We start from the raw sequence: 20,215 nt of genomic DNA on the forward strand, positions 1-20,215 counted from the left end.
GCGGAGCGCGCGCCGCCGGAGGCGGAGCACTGCCGCCGCAAGCAGCTGCGGCTGCGCCCGAGCTGTTGCTGATGACTCAGCGGCGGGAAGCTGGCAGCGTCTTTTCTGGGAATTCTCTCTCTTTGTGGTGACGTCACTTTTCTGCGGTCCCACTGCCGCTTCTTCACCAAATATGGCGTCTTCTACTTGTTCGTACACCCCGGCGAGCCGGTCGGGTGGGGCCCTCCGCACAGCTTGCAACGTGGCGTACATTCGTTGTCGTGATTTGCGCCCGGGTTGGCCTTCCCGCACGCGAAGCACACGCGCGCGTTCGGCTGTGGGCACACGTCTGTGCGGTGGCCGATCTTGCCGCACTGCCTGCAGACCTCGTGATGCTGTCTGTAGAGGCTGCACCTCACTAGGACGGCACTGTATTTGACTGTTGTGGGGACCTTTGTTCCCTGGAACAGGACGATCACCGCGGTCGAATTGCCGATTCTGTGCGCATCGACTACCGTGGGGTTGCGGCTGTTCACTACGTTGGCCTTGATTTCCTCCGGGGTATCTTCGGTGGAGATGTTTCGAATTACCCCCTTCGCGGTGCCGTCCGGGGCCGGGTGATACGCGCTGACCTCGTGGGTTTGCCCCCCGATGTTGAGTGCGCGAAGCTGAGCGTATCTCACCGCCCGCTGCTCGTCCGGGTTGCTCACGACTATTATGTTCTGCAGACGTTTGCGCAAATGGTATCTTGCATGGCCTCTTCTCTCATGGTTCCCGTTGCCGCCATTACCGCGGCCATCAGTACTGGTGCCTCGACGCGGCCAGTGTGCATGCCGCCACGTGGCCTCACGATGACCTTGTGCTCGCTTCTTGGGATGTTTGCTGGCATGCGAGCCGCCTTCGTTAGGGTTGCGTTAACTCGTCTGGGGAATTGCGCTCGGTTGGTAGTGGGTTTGGACGCCTTGACGGCGGACTCACCGGTGGTTGATTGCTGCGGAGCCTCTCGTTGCTGCGGCGCCCGCCTCTTCGGAACTACCCAGCCGGCGGTGTCCCCCGTCGAGAGTTCCTCGCCGTGTACAGCGACGGCAGTTCGGCCGGTGAAACGGTCGAGCTGCATTTGTAGCGTTGTATCCTCCCTCTCTTCTTGGTCCGGCTCGGAGCCCGTGTCCATAGCAGCTGTCATGTCCTCTGGCCCGGTGGTGACGGAGTCGTCCGGCGTTAGGCCTAGCGGCCGCGGGCCGGCATGGCCGGGGGCCGCACTCCAGCTAGGCCTAAATTAGGCTTAGCCCGGAGTCCACGCTGGCGCACAGAGAATCGCCCGTAAATCGAGAAAGTCATGTACCACTTGTCCGAAAATGGTATCGGTCGGGTCCGCAAGTGGTACCGGTCACGTTGGTAGCAATTTATCCGAGGTACTGGATAATTAGCACTGCGAAAATCGATGAAAAGCGGGAGCCCACATGAGGCGCTGCAGCGCCACCAGCGCCCTCCTGCCATTGTGCTCATTTGTCCGAGGTGATAACTTCTACAACAATTACATAGGCACGTTTGCGTACATTGTGTTGCCACTAACCTTTAAAGAGGTCACTTATTACGGCTAAATTGCACAAATTACGGGGCGAGCGCAAGCCCCTGTAAGAGTGTTTACAGAAATAGGTATTGCAAATTAAGGACGCGAAAAGACGAGGAATACGCAAGAAAATCCAGTAGAACGAACGATAACCGCAGGATGTGTAGCTAAAAGATTGATGCCTCCTTTTAACAGCCAATTGCTACGATTGTGCTAATATTCCTAATCATTATAATTGTGTTTGCTCCATAGTGTTAATGCAGTTATTGTCGGGTCAACTAAAGCCAGTAAAAGTTTGTCGGGCTGTACCCGGCAACCAGTGTACGCAAGAGAAGGCATATACATCAATTCGCAGCAATTCCTGCTGGTAACGAAACACGAAAAATCGACGACATGAACGACAATGGCGTGGGTAATTTTGGCGCAGCTAGCTTCTAATATGAAGATGTGCATGACCAATTTCAGGTGACGAAGATGGCGCCCCGTACCAGGAACCTGTATCCGGCCGGTCGCATTGCCTCGCTGCTTGGTGTCGACTGCACCTTGCTCTGCAATGTGCCGTACGCGGTTGCCCTGCCTTTCGTGGGTGCTCTGACGTTACCTTTCATCTTGTGGATGCTGGCCTTACGCGTGGGAGCCATTCCCGCGCTTTGCTGCGCGGCGTGGATGCTACTGGTGTTGTCCCTGCCCTTGATCGTCGCTCGTCCTCAAAAACGCTTGTGGGTGAGTGAAGTATAGAAGCAGCTATGCTCAGCTACGGAGGTGCTGCTAGGAGTGCGCGCACACCAACATCGCAACACAGGTATACGCAACGACAAAATTTTCAAGAAAGAACTGGATGATAACGACGATGATGGTCATGATAGCTATGCACGTGAATCCAGGAAATTACTTAGAAAGTCCTGTTCTTGTATGTGCGTTGTAGTACTCTGAGCAGACCTTTGTGGCGAAAGCAGACCTTTGTGACTGCCTATCCGTGACCCACGTACTTCAATCCGAAGCACTCGACACAACACGACACAAACACTTCACCGAACTCTACAGACAACACATGCCACCACACACAGCGTTTTTCCTGTCTGACGATCCCACGTTTTCTGTCAAGCGCGTTTTTAACTGTTTAGTGAAAGTGAAATTTCTAGAACTAATGTCGTACCACGAATAATCACAAACTTGCCTTCTACACCAGCCAGCCTCATTGTCTTTCACTAACTTCACTTTTGCTCTTCTAACCTATTTCAGTTTTTGCCTCTTCATCTCTCATATATAACAACTGTTTTGTAGCTCTTTGCCCTATTCGACCTTGCGCCATTAGCACCCTACCATCATCATCACCTTTGTGGCGAAAGAGCTTCCTGCACTGGTAGGTTCCCCCTTCCTATCGCACAGGTGTGTAGGCGTCTGCCCCGCAGCACGACCGCCGCGGTGTCTAATAAGGACGATGGCGGCAGGATTACAGCGCCTTTCTGCGTACAATGTGTCGGATGACAACATTCCGCTTTGCCACCTGACTCACACTTATCATGGCCCTATTGGGTAACCACAATTTCAGCGTCCCACTACCAACATTTTTCTTATTGATACACGAGCTCCGGTTTGCATCCGCGTCGAAACACAGAGATTAAATATTTTCTTCGCGTCCCATGATCCAAGCTAGCGCCCGTGCTGTTACAGTTGCGCAAATAGTCATTTGGAACAACCTACCAAACGGTGGGATACAGCTCACACTTTGGTCTCCTGTTCCGCGCTGAGACCTAGCTCCTAGGTTCGCTGTTCTGCTGCGGTATACTTTCCAGGAACAACCATCTGACATTCTTCACGTTTGTAAAACAACACTACATCTCTGGTGACGTTTAATCCCTATTTCTGATCTTAGAGCTTGACGTATCTTTGCTACGAAGCAGCCAAGCGCGTAACCACTTCCGTCGATGCATCTCCTCCGTAATAATTTCGTTATCCTCAAGGTGATCATCCGGAGGGGATCTTCCTGCTCAAATGGTAAACTCCGAGAAAAAACTTTCCATGCCGCTGAGTCTCCGAGGGTCTTCAAATCCACTTGAAAATTTGATGTGCAGATGCACATTGTTTTTTTTACCGCGAAGGGGGGAGGAGTGTTTTTATAGCGCAGTATGAGCGGGGACAAAATTGGAAAACAAGGCACGACGGCATGTACTCCTTGCCGAATTCGATTAAGAAGGCCTGAATCTCTCGTTTGCAGAAGGGAATATATGTTGTTTTAAAGGCGTACTGACACGAAATTTTCGTGTTACGTTTTTTAGCTGCTATGAGTGCCTACCGTACCAAAATCATAAAATGGCACATTAGACGGTTGATCGCACCGTAAACAATCGTTTATGGCGTCGTTTATTTGTGTCAGTTTTGGTTTCGACAAAACAAACACCGAGCGGCCGCCATGACAGGAGGCCGCCCAATACGCCACCACTCTTGTCGCTACGCTGCCAGTCTGGACGCGTGAGCACGCGCGCGCCCAGACCGGCCGAGATCCTCACCATCCCCACGTACTCGGGCAGCATGGCGGCAGTACCAAAACAAACCCATGACGCTTCCACATTGCGTAGCAGCGCGCGTCAACCTCAGCCAGCGCGTCGGCTAGGTCAGGGAAGCCCTGACGTCGGCAGTTTGGTGTAAGGAGCACACGATGTTATGCTGGCTCGCTCTGGGCTTTCTCGTAAGGGACAAAATTAAAATGAATTTAAAATGTGTTATACTTATTGGTTACTGTTGATACTTTCCTGGAGATATCTCCTGATAAAAAGGAAGCATTTTGCGCAGTTATCCCAGCTTTGAAATATCATGTCATTACTCCTTCAAAGTTTGTTTGTTAGGATGTCAGTCTGTGTATGCATCCGTGCACCCGACACCTCCCACCATACTTTTGTTACTTCTATCTTTTCCGAAGAGAAATTCCTCGATATCTTTTATGCTGTTTTAGTGCTGTTTTATCTTTTCCAATTTGGTTCTTACTAGTCAAGTGCACAGATCTAAATTCCAGCCTTGATAGCGTAAATCAGCCTATCCTTGAAGCTGCAGCTTTTAAACTGTGGCTACAACCTCTACAGAAACAGGCGATGGCGGTTCGAGACGAACGGTTGAAGGCAACCTCGGACCTCCTTTCCACAATACGAGTGGTCAAGATGTACGCCTGGGAAAATGCCATGCAACAGAACGTGGTCCGATCTCGTGCAGAGGAATTGAAGTGGCTTCTGCGACTGAATCTTCTAGACGCAGTGCTCGATTCTGTATACAGCGCGTCCAGTTCTGTGGTACGTAGCACACATGTTTTGGAATGAAGAGTGGAAACAACGATGACACGGTACCTTTGCAGTTAACATAAATGATGCGACTAAACATTCTCACAAGTCATTCAGTGGCTTTTTGGTGATTGACACCTGTGATCGGAATTTTTAACAAAGGCACAACAAGTTATTCGAGAAACTGAATTATAATGACGACTTCTAACTTTGTGGAGGAAATATGAGGAAACATTTTATATACCGCTCGGGGAATAGCTTTTACGTAAGAAAAAGGGGTATGTTTCAAGATGTCTCCAGCTGCTATAACCATTGGCAGACATTGTGCCTAATTCCAAGTCGCCAATTCCTATAAACTACCCAGAGCATTATATACTACTGCTCCGATTGGGAATGGGGGCTGTATTTTTCCACAATCTCGCAAATTCCTCACGTCAATGGTGTTTCAGAGGGCATATTCACTTCCTTTTGTTTCTTAAAACAAAATGGTGTAATAAATTTTTCATGATTCTAAAATGAATGTATCAAACATTTATCTGCCGCTCACCCACCCCTTGCCTGTGCTCTGCCGCACCAATCAGACTCACAGAGGCATCCTGGTGCGTCGTAATTCTGGTTATATTATATTGTGGTATCCCTGATAACTGCAGCGTCTTTCTGATTCCGGTAGTAAAGCAAAAAAACACCCCGCATAAAATTCATGCGTTAAGAAAAGGCTTCTTCTGATACTTCTGAAGAAACGTCACGCGTCGCAACTTGGTGGCAATAACAGAAGCACTAATTTCAATTTGAATTTTTTTAGAGAAGAAAGCCAATGCCGCCTAATTTTTTAATGATAACTTTATCGTCACGCTGTATAATGGTACAAAAAATGAACGCCACGCGGAGACACGTCTTTTGATGTTAGGCGCTTTGTTGTGGGGGTATCACCATGATGATATGTGTTTTTTTATTTAGAGCTTTGTTCTGCCAAAGTTGACGCTGCGGATGCCTAAATAACCCCTTCTTTTATCGACTTATCAGGTTCGTTTCACTCCTAGCTGCGTGTACGCGCTCCTTAAAGAAATATTTTATTTAGGGGGACATGAAGTGTACTCCTCGTCCTCAGAACAAAAAGTTATGGTAAGTAACAAATAATGTTTTGCCATTAAATATAGGTCACGAGGGTTGCCTTATGCTTCCTGTGTGCCACCCCGTTTATTGTAAAACATAAACGGAATCTCTGAGCAGATACAGTACAGCTCCAGCGCAGGCAATGGCAATGGCCATTGTTTGGTGCTTTCAGATAAATATTTCTCTATGTTATTGTTATCAGGCTGTCTAAGAATGACCACCTGTGTAGTCTATGATAACAACCGTAGTATAGAGATTGCTGGACCAACATCCAGCGTTTAAGTGCAGTGTCCCTTTACAATTAATTGGAACTTCACAACAGCGAACTTCTTGTACCAGAACCTAAACTCCGGCTTTGTGAATTGCCACCAAATGTTACCTCAGCACATCGCATCCCGGCACCCTACTTCTCATAACCTACCTTTAGCGCTGTTTGCATATCTTATTTACTGGATAATTTGGCCGTTTCCTTTGATGCTTTCGCAGAACCCTTACAGCCAAACACCTGCTTTATTACAACTCATGCATCATTAATAATTACTTGACAGATTGTAGACTCTAACAAATTTAGGGCTGCTTTTTGTTGCGCCTGACACCCTTTTTACCAATTTGGTGTCATGTGTGTTTTGTAGGAGTTACGATAATGAATGCCCAACTGGTAACAAGTCATTTTGTTTTCTTACCAAAAGTACGTCATGCCTCGTCTGCTCAAGGTAATTCAAATTGCACGGTGAAGGCTGTTCTTGTCCTCGGAGAGGTTATCCTATTGGACGTGATGATTTATTTCTTTTCAGCTCATCATCATACTCTTCAGTGCAATGGCGTACTTGGAACCGGACATCACTTTGAGCCCGGCACTGTCTTTCTCTTGCGTGTCACTGATATATATGACGGACCTGACAACGAACGGCATTGGAATAGCATTAAGATGCGGGAGCCAGGTATGCAGCCTTATAAATTACGTCCAACTCTCCGCAGGAAAAAACACCAAAATGTTTTTCGAAAAAAAAGACGCCGATTTCTGGGCGATAGCGAAAAAATACAAAGACAATGTCTAAACACAGTTCTAGTCATTGCCAATTATTATTGCTTAGAGCTTTTCAAGGAACTCAGTTAGCTCTCGCTCGTTTAAACGACGTGTTACTGAAAAAGAGTGCGTTTATCTGATTGCTTTTCTAATAGGCTGCGAAATGGGGTTGCTAAGAATGCTGTGCAATAATTTGGTAGCTTTTTTATTTCTTGCACGCCAAGATATAAGGTTTTGTTTCGAAATGTTGCTCTGATGATATGCAGTCCAATAGCATTGCAAGCCCCGCTTCGCAAATTGGCACGAGTAGCGTCGCAAGCGTATCAGAGTTGTGCGTTTACGGGGGTACATGCAACTCTCTGGGCCTCGTCCGAGGCCAAAAACTTTTCGCGCATTCACAACCAGTGACGGGACTCGATGTTCCAAGCGGCACTGCACTCAGCACCACCTTCTGTGGGGCTAGCGTTTTCGATTGTACGATGCCCAAGAAAAACCTTTAAACGCTTTGCAATGACTTTACCGTAAACGGCTGAGTCTATAGTGTCCTCCTGGCGCACGCACTAGACGTGGGTTCTGATTCCGCCAATGGCCGTTCTGAGTTTTTCGGGACGTTCGGTTTCTTCTCTTTTTCGGGTGACGCAGACGCAAGCAGCCACATTCATAACTTGATATTTACACCGAAAGCTTGTGCTAGTAAAAATTGGCTGAGTGGTACCGTTTCACACGGCGCCGTCTGGTGACATATCTTCTGAAGCAGTAGACGGAAGGCACGTGGTGAGCGTATGCGTAAATTGATCGCTGGCTAACATTGGCCGGGTTCTGTATACCGGAGCGTTTTTTAAGCGGCAGCATTATAGCTCTCATGTTCAACGAAAACCGTCGATGTCCACCTCTAGACACAGCAGAGTGGGAGAGTAGCGGCTAAACACCAGGACAAAGGTGAACATCATGTCCTAGAACGGAAGACATTGCAGAGGCGCGGAGGAGTGTGAAGTCACTGTCGGGAATAATCTACAGAAGCATGCCTCTCGGAGCAATCGCCAGGCCATCTCGGCCGTCATCACTCATCAGTTTCTCTTGAGTATGCAGCAAATCGGGACACAATCGCCATTTTGGTAGTGGCTTCGGTAGTGTTACGTATTCTCTATAGTTAAATGTGGTGTTGCCCAGCGCCACTTGTACGAGTGCTCCGAGCGATGCTTTACAGAGCGGCGGCGGAACAATGCCGAGACTATGCGATGAAGTCACGAAACCAGAACAAGCGAGGAAACGTAATGTCGTTTGGAGAGTCGCTTGTCGAAAGATTGCTTTCAACCCTTTAATCGGTATTAGTCTGCTCATATCATGAAAAACGAATGAGTCTGCTCATATCATGAAAAACGAATGAGTGTAAAAGAAGCGTAACAGGAGAAACACAGCGCTGATGCATAAACCTCACAGGCATTTCAATGATTGTTTTTCTCATTTCTCTTGCAAGCATTCCACAAGCGTCACGCTGACCGAACGGTGTTGACGGCTTCAGAAACTAACCAAACACAAGAATTCATTTGAAGTTCAAGGAAGCTTTACAAGCCCCTGAACATTGGTTTAGATTTCAATCTTAAGCCAGACACCAAACTAACCAAACAGAAGAATTCATTTAGTGTTTAAGCAATGTTTTGAAGCCCCTGAAAATTGATTTAGATGTCAATCTTAAGCCATCCACCTTGTCGTCCTTGCTGGAATTCCTGCGAAATGTATTTCAATTCGCAATAGCGTAGTTATTCGTTGTAAGGAATAACATATATATCTAAATGGCAGCCGCATCAGCGATGCGCTTGCCAACTTTTGTTCCCCGCTTTCAGAAGGTGATAATGGAAACTTAAATTAGTCAAGCCGGCATTAAATATATTTTCTAGTAGCCGTTCGCCAATGCTTTTTTTAAAGGAATACAACCCCGAGTGTTCTTTTTCGTCCGTTGTACCTGACGCATAATTGTACAGAACGTGAAACAACCACAAATCTAGTTTCTGTCGTTGCTGTGTGCAGTTGACCATGTAGTGTGATTTTGGCTTTTTTTTTTGTTTCATTTCAGGCCGTAGTTTCCCTTAAGCGCATTGCCGAGTTTTGCTCGTTGGAAGAAGATCAACACCGAGGCAAAACTTGTACTCTTCCTGCTAAAATTGGTTAGTGGAGGCCTTTTAGAGTTTCTGTTTATTTACTTTTGCTCATTCGCGAATATTGCTAGTCGTATCGTGTGAACAGACCTAAAAATTCCACGCCACACAAACCTGACAGAACAGCTCACATGTATCGCTGCATTGAAAAACATGCCACTCTAAATGTGCTAATTTATCCCATTTGAGAACAAAGAACACGGTCCTTATTTTGAGTCAAGAAACCAAAATAAGGAGCCTTTGGCAATAACCACTTAACGGCGCGATGCTTTAGGTTATGTTAAACAGTTAGGCAGCGAGGCAACTTTTCGGCTGGGGGTTAAATAGCCGAAAGGATGGCTACATAAGCTTATGTTGGACAAGATGCCAGCGACAAGTTTACCCTAAAAACGAAGCGCACGCTTAGTAGGGGAATGGGAGAGTTTGGGGGTCACCTTTGGTCCCCTTTGGTACTGAAACAGTCGAACAGGGCCAATAGCAATGAAGCGATTCGGGCCAGTCGCTTTAAATGGAGGTTGAAGTAGACAACGAAGAATAATGACGACACAGAAAAGAAGGCACACACTGTTGCACTTTCTCCTGGTCCTTTGTTCAGTATGTGCTAGTAAATGGTATTCCCTCGGCTAAACTTCGAATAATAAATAGTGTTCCGCAGGGATCGATACTCGGAGCAATGCCAATTAATTTATACATAAAAGATCTACCGGTGATACCTCATTCGCCGAAAATAATAATGTATGCCGACGACACCAATATATTCTTTACGGATATGGCCTTGCCACAATTGGAATCTAGGTTTAGCCAATACTTGAACCTTCTATTGCACTGGCTGCATATCAATAAGTTACAATTAAACATAAGTAAAACCAATTATGTGGTGTTCACACCGATTAATAAACCATTGAAATATACTATAGATTTGATCTATCGAAACAACAGACTCAAGCAATCAAAAGCACAGACATTTTTAGCTGTCTGGTTTGAAAATAATCTGTCATGGAATGCACATGTGTGTAACTTAACCGCTGAACTGAGCAAAACAGTGGGCTGTTTATATAAAATTCTAGATATACGGTTATGGTTTAAAAAGTCGCGCTATTATTCGTTATTTTTCTCTAAGCTTTCCTACTGCGCTTTAGTATGGGGTGCAACTACTACCCAGAACTATAACAAATTGCTCTTGTTGCAGAAGAAGTTACAAAGAATATTCGAAAAATACTACAGCAGGCCTCAATACCTACCTACACATGAACTCTTTCTAAAGCATTCACTTCTTAAGGCAAATCAAATATACTGCTACAAAATACTTCAGTAAATTAGAGATAACAAGTTATACAATACTTCCAGCCCTGTAACCGCCATACAACATAACTTTCGTAGACTACATCGACCAATGCCGTCTACAACGACAAACTATGGCCGGCAAGTTGCAACACACAGATCATCAAATCCCCTCATTATTGAACAAATTTCAGAAACACTATAATTTTCTCCAAGGGTGTTCAAAAACACAGATTAAAAATGCCTTGTTAGTGCAGTCAATTGCGTATAGCAGTCAATTGCGTATTTCGTATAGCATAAGATAAATTGTTGCAACGAAACTGCAGATATCTATGCTGAAGTAAGTCTCTGTTTCAGGTGTATTTTGTTGTTCGCTCACTCCTTGCACTGCACGGAAAAACACGCGAGTGTTTTGATACCATATCCTGCGTGCAAATTTGTATCTGTATTCGTTTTTGTGCAAAGTAGTCGCACATTGAGCGTTCGAGGAGCACGACTGCAAATGTACTCTCTCTGGCCTTCTTTTTTGTTTCTACTTTTGTACACTCGGCTGCAAGTGTGCAATATAATATACTGTGCCCGCACGCTGCCTGCCACCGAAGCATGGGCCCTTGTCAGGTTCCAAGCCTTTAGCTTCGGGTCCCCTTTCTGTACGGCAAGAAACAATAAAGAAAGAAGAAGAAGAAGAAGAAAAAAAAGATTAGGCACCGTAGTTAATACTTCTGCATTTGACAGCGAAAGCAAGATAGAAGATTTTTGGAGTACGTTTTGTTGGAAATTGACTCAGTGCGTCAATAGTGGCTGCATAAATCTCCTGAAGAAAATTACGAATTTTTACGCGCTCTAAATACCCTTTTCTGTGCAAACATGTGAAACCTAAATTTGTAACTGTACAAAAGAATACCATCCTACGGTATTCTGGCCTCCGTCCTCCCCTTCACTCAATCGGACGACATACCAAATATATTTCAACATTTATTGAAAATACCTACCTTTTGAGGTTCCAGTTTTCGGAGGAAGTGTTGCTGGGGCTTATTTTAATAATATGTCATACGAAAAAGTAGTGTTTGAAGCGGTCCTGTATTGTTGTTTTAATTATAACCGCATTAATTTTCTTCCAGGAGCTGTACGAATGGAGAACTGCTGGTTTTCTTGGAGCAAACGTTCCAGCAATATTTCAGATGCTGAGCTACAAAATGTCAGCCTTAACATTGAAGCTGGTTCCCTCGTTGGCATAGTGGGCTTTGTTGGAAGCGGCAAGTCGTCGTTACTTTCGGCCATTCTTGGAGACATGGAGCGCCTCAAAGGAAATCTCACATGCACCGTAAGTAGAACACTTCCTTGAAGAGGCCATGCAGACAAAATGCCTTTAATTAATTCGAAACATTTCATGTTTAATAGTCCCCCAGCGCTTGTCAGGAAAGCAAACGATGCCGTATTCACTAAGATTAGTCAATTTAGGTTGAAATTTTGATTCTCCCGCGAAATCGTGTATTTTCGTGACGTCTGTCATGAAGACATAAGTGCGGGTGCACAAACAAACTTTCAGTGCGTCGCTGGGTTTTGCAGCCCTGCTTACCATCAGTCCTCTCAGATGGCGCTGCCATAGTCAGCCGCGGACCGTTGTCTGCCGTTGCTTTGTTTGTGACCGTATTTCCACCTGCCTTGTTTTTGTTACGGCAGAAAGTAACCGTTTAGTGAAACATGGGGAATGTACGACAAACTGCAGGGCCATGTCAGACAACGTCGCTTAGGCCAATCGGCCAGTGTCGTGTGACGCAACCCCAAAGCGGCAGGCTGCTATGCAGCTAAAAAAAGAGCACAGAGCTCCAAGTACAAACAGCAGTACCCAACGGTACTTCTCTGTTCACGTGCATTTTCGTAAGTTCCATTGTTTATTCCACGATTCTTACGGCTGTAAAACGAATATACATTATATCTAAGTGCACATATCTCCTTCTGCCAGCTTGTAATCCCTGGGTAATTTGCGTTTTCTTTTGCCAGCATTAGCCAATCGCACAGCTGGGCATATGGCATCATTGGTTCTGTTGCGGGAAATGAGCTAGTGAGTCGCATGGCCGTTCCCTTTCCCCTAATTATATAGCTTATTTGAGCGTGTGTGCAGAAAAAGGGGTGTCAGCATTATTTCAACGAGGCAATCTATCGAATGAGCCAAACTTGCGTTTTGTCTGCATGGCCCCTTTAAAGTGAAAGGAAACACGGGCAACATGGCACAATGTTAAGGTCGCACTGGCCTCAACCTTAAGGTTTATGCCAGTGTGCCCTTAAGAACACTTTTGCCTAGTGTGTGCGCGCGTCAAACATCCCAACCCAATACCATCACCCACTTTGAAGCAGTCGGAGCATAGGTTGACCAGCTCCCATGTCGAGGATCTGGAGTACCTGCTCGGTCGGACGCGTGGGACGTGAGACGTGGGACCTGAATGCGGCCTGGACAGGGGCCACCACCCACTCTACTTTTGTCTTCTGTTTTCACTTAAAAAACAAAATGAATATCATTACTCCCACTTTCACTTGCTTGAACGGGGTTAAGCCACGTTTGTCAAGAGAGCGCTCGGTTTCCGCGCCGATAGCGGAGAGTTAATGTGCATGCAGTTGGGTCGAAACACAAGCCACAGAGGGTGCTCGGTGCAGTCAACACTAGTTGCAAACCTGCAGCCAACTTAGATGCAGTCAGCGCCACCTTATATCATTTTGTGATGGTACTTGCCCTCACAATTTTCCTTTATCCCCCTCTCCGCCCCCTATAATTAAAACAAATGACGAATTAGAAGCTTTCACTACGCAAACGCACGAGGCTCCGACTTGAACTTAGCGGTCGTTGAATGTCAGATTCCGGCTACGAGAAAAGACGTTTTCTGGGGTTGAACATAGAGTAATGGAGATTTCGCTCTAGTAATAGCTTAGAAGTTTTTCGCTGTTCACAGAGCTGGACTGCAGGTGAGCTGCAGCTCGGGATGTAGCTTCTATTCTTCTCATGTATTCCCTCTAGAAGACATGGTAGAACGGAGTTTGCTGCCACCCACGTCCCTAGAATACCGCGTAGAGTGGTTGTAAAGCATGTTTGTAGTGCCAGCATTAACGTTGTTGTTCTCGTACGTGGGCAAATGTGTTCGTTGATGTGAATGCGAAGATAATATCTTTTGTCGATTGGGTCAGCCGGATAAAAATATGGAAAGAATGGTAAATTTTGTATCATGACTGGGCGTCACCTACCAAAGGCAAACTTCATTGATCAGGTGAATAGTGTTTATTTGTTTAGAAGGAATACTATGGCCGTAGTGACATTGTACTATGCCTTTCTTAAGGAGACCACGAGCTCACGCGTAAATATTAGCCAAAAACCGGCTGTGTAGTGGTGGTGCGGCAAAAAAGCTCAGTATTTTCGCGTATGCATGTTAGGTGAGACTGCCCACCTCACACTCCGTTAGCACTATCACTATACACCTAGCTGCGAAAAACATTCACCACCTTCTCGACGTCCATATGCGCGCAAAGAAATTACTTTAGTGGTGTATATATCCCTTCATTTTATCTGACACTAAATTTCTCCTACAGGGTCGGATTGCCTACGTACCTCAACTTCCAATTGTACACAACATGACCATCAGAGACAACATTCTGTTCGGAAAACCCATGCACACGGGCGCCTACAATTATGTGTTATCTTCATGCCAGTTAATGAACGACTTGAACAAGTTTCAGCATGGAGACATGACAGAAGTGGGAGAAAAGGTTGGTAATGAATGCATTACCCTTTTAGTCGAATATTTTTAATAATTTCTCGCCTAATGAAAGAAATGCCTGTAGGTAGCAAGTTCTGCGGACAGGTGAGAACACTTCGTCATGATAAGCGTTGTTGTACTATCCGAAAACCCATCGCTAGGAAACAGTGCTTTTGGAACTTTAAATTTGCTGCCTTAATACTCAGAGCGGAGCCAAAAACATATTACAATAACAAAAAAAAATATGTGCGTTTATCTTGTGGAAATTTCTTTCCTAGCGTATCTTACTTGCCTATAGAACAAGCCTTAATCCCGACATTTCCTCAGAGATGCCGCAATTCTTAAAAAAAACGTGTTGCTTGTTTTCCTTATCTGCATTTTAATGACATACAGATGTACAAAACACCTATGGTGTTGCTTATAATGCCCATTGAGAAATTCTTTCAGTGAACATTTGCAAAATCAAAATCACTTGAGTACTAGCGTGGTACGCTGCGTAGACATCCTCTAGCGCTGGGGATCGACTGTCGCTAGATATCAATGTCTCCCGAACATATAAAGATAAATAGCACGTTAGCGCTGTTTTGTGCACATTGGCTGAATTATTAACAGCGTAGCTGTTGTATGTCGAGCCGTTTCGTATGTCTGCTGTAGGTCTTGCGTCACGCAGGGGCATGGAGCAAGAATATATACATTTGTATAAAAAAGACAGGACATGACCCAATGTTAAAAGCGAAAGGTAAATTTTGTTTTAACATTGGCCGGTGTCCTGCCTTTTTTATACAAATGTATATACCTGACCCGACGGCATTCCGTCGAACTCTCTACTATGAATATATACAGGAGGCGAAACGGTCGAGTGCGCCAAGCGTGGGCGAGGGAACCGATAATGCCCCAATGAAAGTGAATCGAATCTGCGACAGTGAAGGAGAGGGTAACGGCATCTGACAGACGAAATGATAGAGGCCACAATTCATTCCGGGGCTGCGCAGTGAAATTCCTATCGCGCCGGCTGCTGAGTTTCTTCTCTTGCGACAGGTGCCGGTAGCTTAACCTAGGGAACGCACCAGTGAACGCGCCCTAAGAATCCCTAAGTAGGGAACGCGCCCTAAGAATCGCCTTTTCCCTTCCTGCATTCTTCTTACCACACGCGCAATGGTAGGAGCAGCTTCCCAGACCCCCCGGCGGCCTCGCAGAAATCGGTTTACAGACCCATCAATAGAGAGGGCAGTGGTCTCGAAGTGGCGGGTGCCTCTCCCTCTCGTTAGGGGAGGGAAAGTGAAGGGAGCATACCGCCGGTGAAGTTCAGCTGCGGATTCCTTGACGCGAGCCGGAAAATTTGCGCCGCGACGGTACTGCTGTGTTCCGGGCGTAGTGTTTCTTAAGGTGCGTTCCAATTTACCGTTTGGACAGCTTCGTTGCCGTCTTCGCGGACAGGCCGCCATGTTAAGCCCCGTTCTAATTCGAACGAAGCAGTCAACGAAGACTACTTCGAGGAGACAGCATCGAAGTTGATTGATTGTAGGGTTTAACGCGCCGACGCAACGCAGGCGATGAGGCGCGCCGTAGTGGGGGGCTCCGGATTAATTTTGACCACCTGGGGATCTTTATCGTGCGTCGAAATCTCGTACACACGGGCGTTTTTGCTTTTCGCCTCCATCAGAAAAGCGGCCGCCGCGGCCGGGAATCGAACCCGCGACCTCGTGCTCAGCAGCGCAACGCTTTAGCCACTGAGCCACCGCGGCGGGTCAGACAGCATCGAAGTCAGCAACGATGCAGGCTACCTTCCTGTCTAAACTAATAAGTGATGCCAGCGCCACCTTTTTGCGTATTAAGGTTGAAACAAAAGCACTTGTTCTTTTATTGAAATAGATGACATCGTATATTTTTTTAAATCACGTAACGTTTGTAATAACAACGGAAATATTAGTTACGAAACTTGCGGCTTGCGCCCTCAACATGTCTGCTACGACGCTGTCGTCTGCGCTGGTGTTCCGTTAGCGATCGCGGCGCCGTTCCAATTTTATTCCTTTAGACGTCTAGTTAGACTGCTTCGTAGGCTTTCTACAAAGTTGTCCGCGAATTGGAACGCAGCCTTAGTAAGTGTACCAGAGAGGAAACTGCGCCTGGGAATCCGTGTCGGCGGGGGAGTTATGCGAAGATCAGTGCTCCTGGCTGGGGCTTGGCAGCATATTTGGATTCTGAACGGTTTTTTTTTCTGGGTTTGTTTCTTGACTACGCATGGATATGCGAATACAACCATTCGGACAGACTCTTGTTAAAAGTAATAGTCCTGACTTCCTTATTTCTTAGCTTTCAAATAGCGTGTATTTATTCTACATATATGAGAAAACATTCTTATTGGCGTTTTTGTGGCACTGCGTTGGTATTTACTGCCACTAGAACGTCTCAATCCAAGGCAACGACGAAAGTAAGGCTACCGTCGGGTATTACGGTGGCCCGTGACGACACAGACGGCCTTGATGTGAGCTGCATGGACGCTGGCGTCAGATTCCTCTTCACGGTATATTGTAAGAAACTCTATGGTTCCGAAAAGCGCTCGTTGACGTTTGAGCCGACACAAGAGAACGAGAGCTCCGCATTTTAGCTCATTAGACACTAAATGGAGCCTTGGCCGTCTCTGGGCTGATCCGCGTTGTCGGCGCAACTAAGAGAACGATGGCAAGACTGTCGAGTGAGAGAAAAAGCGAACGATGAACGAAAGCAAAGGAGGAGAGTGTAGCGAAATTGGGAGCGGAGGGCGGTTCGCCGTGGCAGCGCGAGCTAGTGCTTTCCGAAAGTGTGCGGTGGGAGTGGGGAGGGGGAAGTTACAGTGCCCGCACGAGGCGCTCGACGGCGCGACGCTTGGCGAAAACGTGAGGAGGGCGTGCGCGTGTCTATGACGTGCGTTCGCTTAAGACGAAGTTCGCGGTCTTTTCCTGAGACGTACTTCGCGCCGCGGACGCAGAGGCTCTTCATCGCTGCCGTCGAGATAACCCACGAGTGAGTGCTGCCTCAGCGCACTGTTGCTGCGCCCTCATATCGCAATAGGGAGCATCGTAATCGCCAGCTAATTTTTTTCCGCATTCTTTTGATCTTCGAGTGCTCGTGAGGCGCTGTCGCGTTCACTGTCTTCCCTCTTTAGCGCATTTGACTCAAGATGGAGCCGGGTTTAATTTTGTGTTTTCTTTCGTCAAATCTTTGGTGTCTTTTTGTACCTGCACAGTCAATGTGCACACTGCCTATGTGTCACATGCCGTTATAAAACCTTTAAACGTTTTTCTTGCTCCTTATATGAAGCGCTGAGCACGTTTTGTTTACTAAAAGTGTTAATGCTAAACATTTCCTAGGATCCCTTTACCCTGGCGGACAGAGAAGCTCTCGATTAAGATCTTCCATCGAATAGGAAAGAATGAGAAATATATGAGCTGCGAGACTGCTGCTAAACCCCGTTATGATTTTGATCAATAGAAAGATTCGGCGTTCTTGCTGCATATAATCTGGATACAAAAAGAAACTATGCACTACCGGTTCCTAGCCGAACTGCTGAATTCACCTTAAAAATATGTTTTCTCAAATGAACAATTTGTGGCCACAAAAGCGCCAAGCCATATATGCACGGTTAGATTTAAAATAGAAAAGTAGCTCTAAGTAATGTTTTAGGCCGAACTCTGGCTGATCCGAATGTGCCGGAAGAAGTAAATATATTATGCAATACTAAGAAACATATGTCGATTACCCAAGCTTAAGCGTTCTATGAGTCATGTGCTTTGTCAGTTATAGGGGCTCTGCAATGTACGCTGGAGTGATTATTTTACCGTCATGACTACTCATTCGTGAAATAAAGCTATTGCGTTTTATCTTGAAATATTCTTCAACCAATGGGAGCTTTAAACATCGGAGCACGCAGAATTTTATTTATTGGCGTCTTTGATGTTCCTTCGGACACAGTTGACAAATTTTCGCGGCGCCTATTTTCTATATAATTTGTCTTGTTCTTGGACATATAAAACATCATTATTCACAGGAGGTGTCATAAACTACGCCATACCTAGTCTGGCGAAACAATGCTAAATTCAACGCGACACCACCCAGATGCAATCGCTGAAAGAGCGAACTTTATCGCGGGAAATTGTGCTTTTGTGTCTGTCACTGCGGCCGATATGGCAGACTCTGTTGTTACAAACAAGCTCAGTTCATTCCTTATCTAGTAATAATTGCGCCCACAATTTCTTTCAACTAAAAATGAAGATTTTGAGCGCCGTTTCTTTAGGCAATAGCTAGGTGGCATTTTTCGTCAGCCATTCCAAAGCACACAAATGCATGCTTGAAATAAAGTCAATGCTCAGAAGTCAGTGCAATATTATATTACAAAAACATGTCCGCTATAAATATTTACATTGTGTGTAACACTTTGCAGAGCTGTTTAACGTTTGGAATTGTTCAGGTTGCACTGTGATAACTTTCAGCGCGGGTGTTTTACATCCCCCAAACAGGGAAGCAATCTCAGCGGCGGCCAGAAGCAGCGCATCTCAATGGCCAGGGCGGTGTACAGCCAGAGTGACGTATACCTGCTGGATGACCCGCTTAGTGCGCTTGACCCCGTGGTCGGAAGCAAGCTTTTCGCAGAAGTACTCGGAAATCAAGGCCTTCTCAAGCAAAAGGTGACTTGTCGAATTAGGCGCACTTTATTGTGGTGTTGTGAGAAATGCAGAGGCTTAAAGCAAACAGCATCGGAGATCACTGCGACCTTGCCGGCTTACAACTAATGTGAACCGAAATAAGAAACGTTTTACACGAGGCTGAACTTACCATTCAATTATAGCGTATGGTCATCTTCTTTGTTCACTGGACATAGTACTGCGGTGAATAATAACGCATATCCCTCACTTCAAACGTACACTGCCAAAAGATCCTATACAAATTCTTACTCTACAGTTCTCCGCTGAAATTATTCTGCTACACGAGTATATCAGTAGCAACATTACGAACAATATAATATCTGTAATACCTCATCAGACAAAAAAACCAGTCGTTACAACCTTCATTTGGCCAATGAGTTCCTTAGAAACATTTGGGTAGACTCCTCTGTCTGCTGCATGATAGTGGAGCTCGAAAGTGACAAGTATTTCATGCTACGTTCTCAGTACAGCACCGTGGTATGTACACAAAAATAACTCGTTTTCCAAAGCTTAGAAAGCATCATGGCGACACGTGTTTCATCATTTCCGTGAACTGACGGGCAAGAGAGCCTCTCTTACATTTATCTAGGGCTGCGCTTGGTGACTGATTTTGATACTGTGTATCGCAATCAAGTCTTGTGTAGTCTAAGTACTTCAGGCTTTGGCAAATCAATTTCCGGCTTGCTTTTGGAACCAAAGCAAACTGTAGTTGCCGACTTAAGCGACTTCAAACATAAAAATTGAGTCGGGCATTTGTGCACTGGCCCACCCTAACTTTGTTAGCATGTTCCAACCGCTATCGATCAATCTGCGAGCGGTACCACGCAAAAACAACGATTCTAAATCTGAAAATCGTCTTATTAAGCTACTAACACGAATCTTAGGCGAGTTGTTTTTGTGCAGAGTCACTCATGCAGCTTTTTGAACCCAAGGCTCCCAGGCGTCCAAAAATCTCAGTGAATGCAAAGTTTAGTAAACTGCTTCAACTAGTTTCTGCTGCAGTAAGAACTGGTTTCAATTTAGGGTCCGTAATTTATTTCAATTGTACATCCTGTGACGGCTCCCTCGGTTCGCTTGCTTTTTACCCCACAGTTCACGAACGGCAGCCTTAGATATTGCTAACAGTGTTGTTAGTTTACGAGTCGAGGGCAGCTTCCGAAACACAGATTTCCCACGGCCATGACTCACCGGTCTTCTACAATGAAACATCTTCAGTAAATCATTACGCTAGTTTTAATTTTTTATTAAGAGAGTCTGGGATTTGCAAAAGGAAGCGGTTTATTTAAGCCGGAGATTCGAGAAAACATGTGCGGAAGCGATAATGATGACTATACTCGGGAGCATGCTAAGAACAGCAATAGCTCATGTACGGTATCACTCCGCCTAAGC

At 45.9% G+C, this 20,215-nt stretch overlaps 1 protein-coding gene across 1 annotated transcript in view; it reads left to right on the forward strand.

Annotated features, from left to right (window-relative positions):
* The window catches only part of LOC144158624 (multidrug resistance protein mrp-7-like), a 97,563-nt gene that overhangs the window by 25,370 nt on the left and 51,978 nt on the right, over nt 1-20,215 (forward strand). Inside the window, exons 3-9 of the mRNA XM_077689642.1 lie at nt 2,015-2,272; nt 4,630-4,833; nt 6,729-6,875; nt 9,036-9,126; nt 11,520-11,722; nt 13,978-14,154; nt 18,641-18,808. Of these exons, the coding sequence (XP_077545768.1) occupies nt 2,015-2,272; nt 4,630-4,833; nt 6,729-6,875; nt 9,036-9,126; nt 11,520-11,722; nt 13,978-14,154; nt 18,641-18,808 (1,248 nt within the window). The remainder of the gene's footprint in view (nt 1-2,014; nt 2,273-4,629; nt 4,834-6,728; nt 6,876-9,035; nt 9,127-11,519; nt 11,723-13,977; nt 14,155-18,640; nt 18,809-20,215) is intronic.

Source organism: Haemaphysalis longicornis, unplaced genomic scaffold (genome assembly GCF_048455015.1).
Source record: "Haemaphysalis longicornis isolate Haplotype H1 unplaced genomic scaffold, Haemaphysalis longicornis Haplotype H1 scaffold_10, whole genome shotgun sequence".
Taxonomy (NCBI): Eukaryota; Metazoa; Arthropoda; class Arachnida; order Ixodida; family Ixodidae; genus Haemaphysalis; species Haemaphysalis longicornis.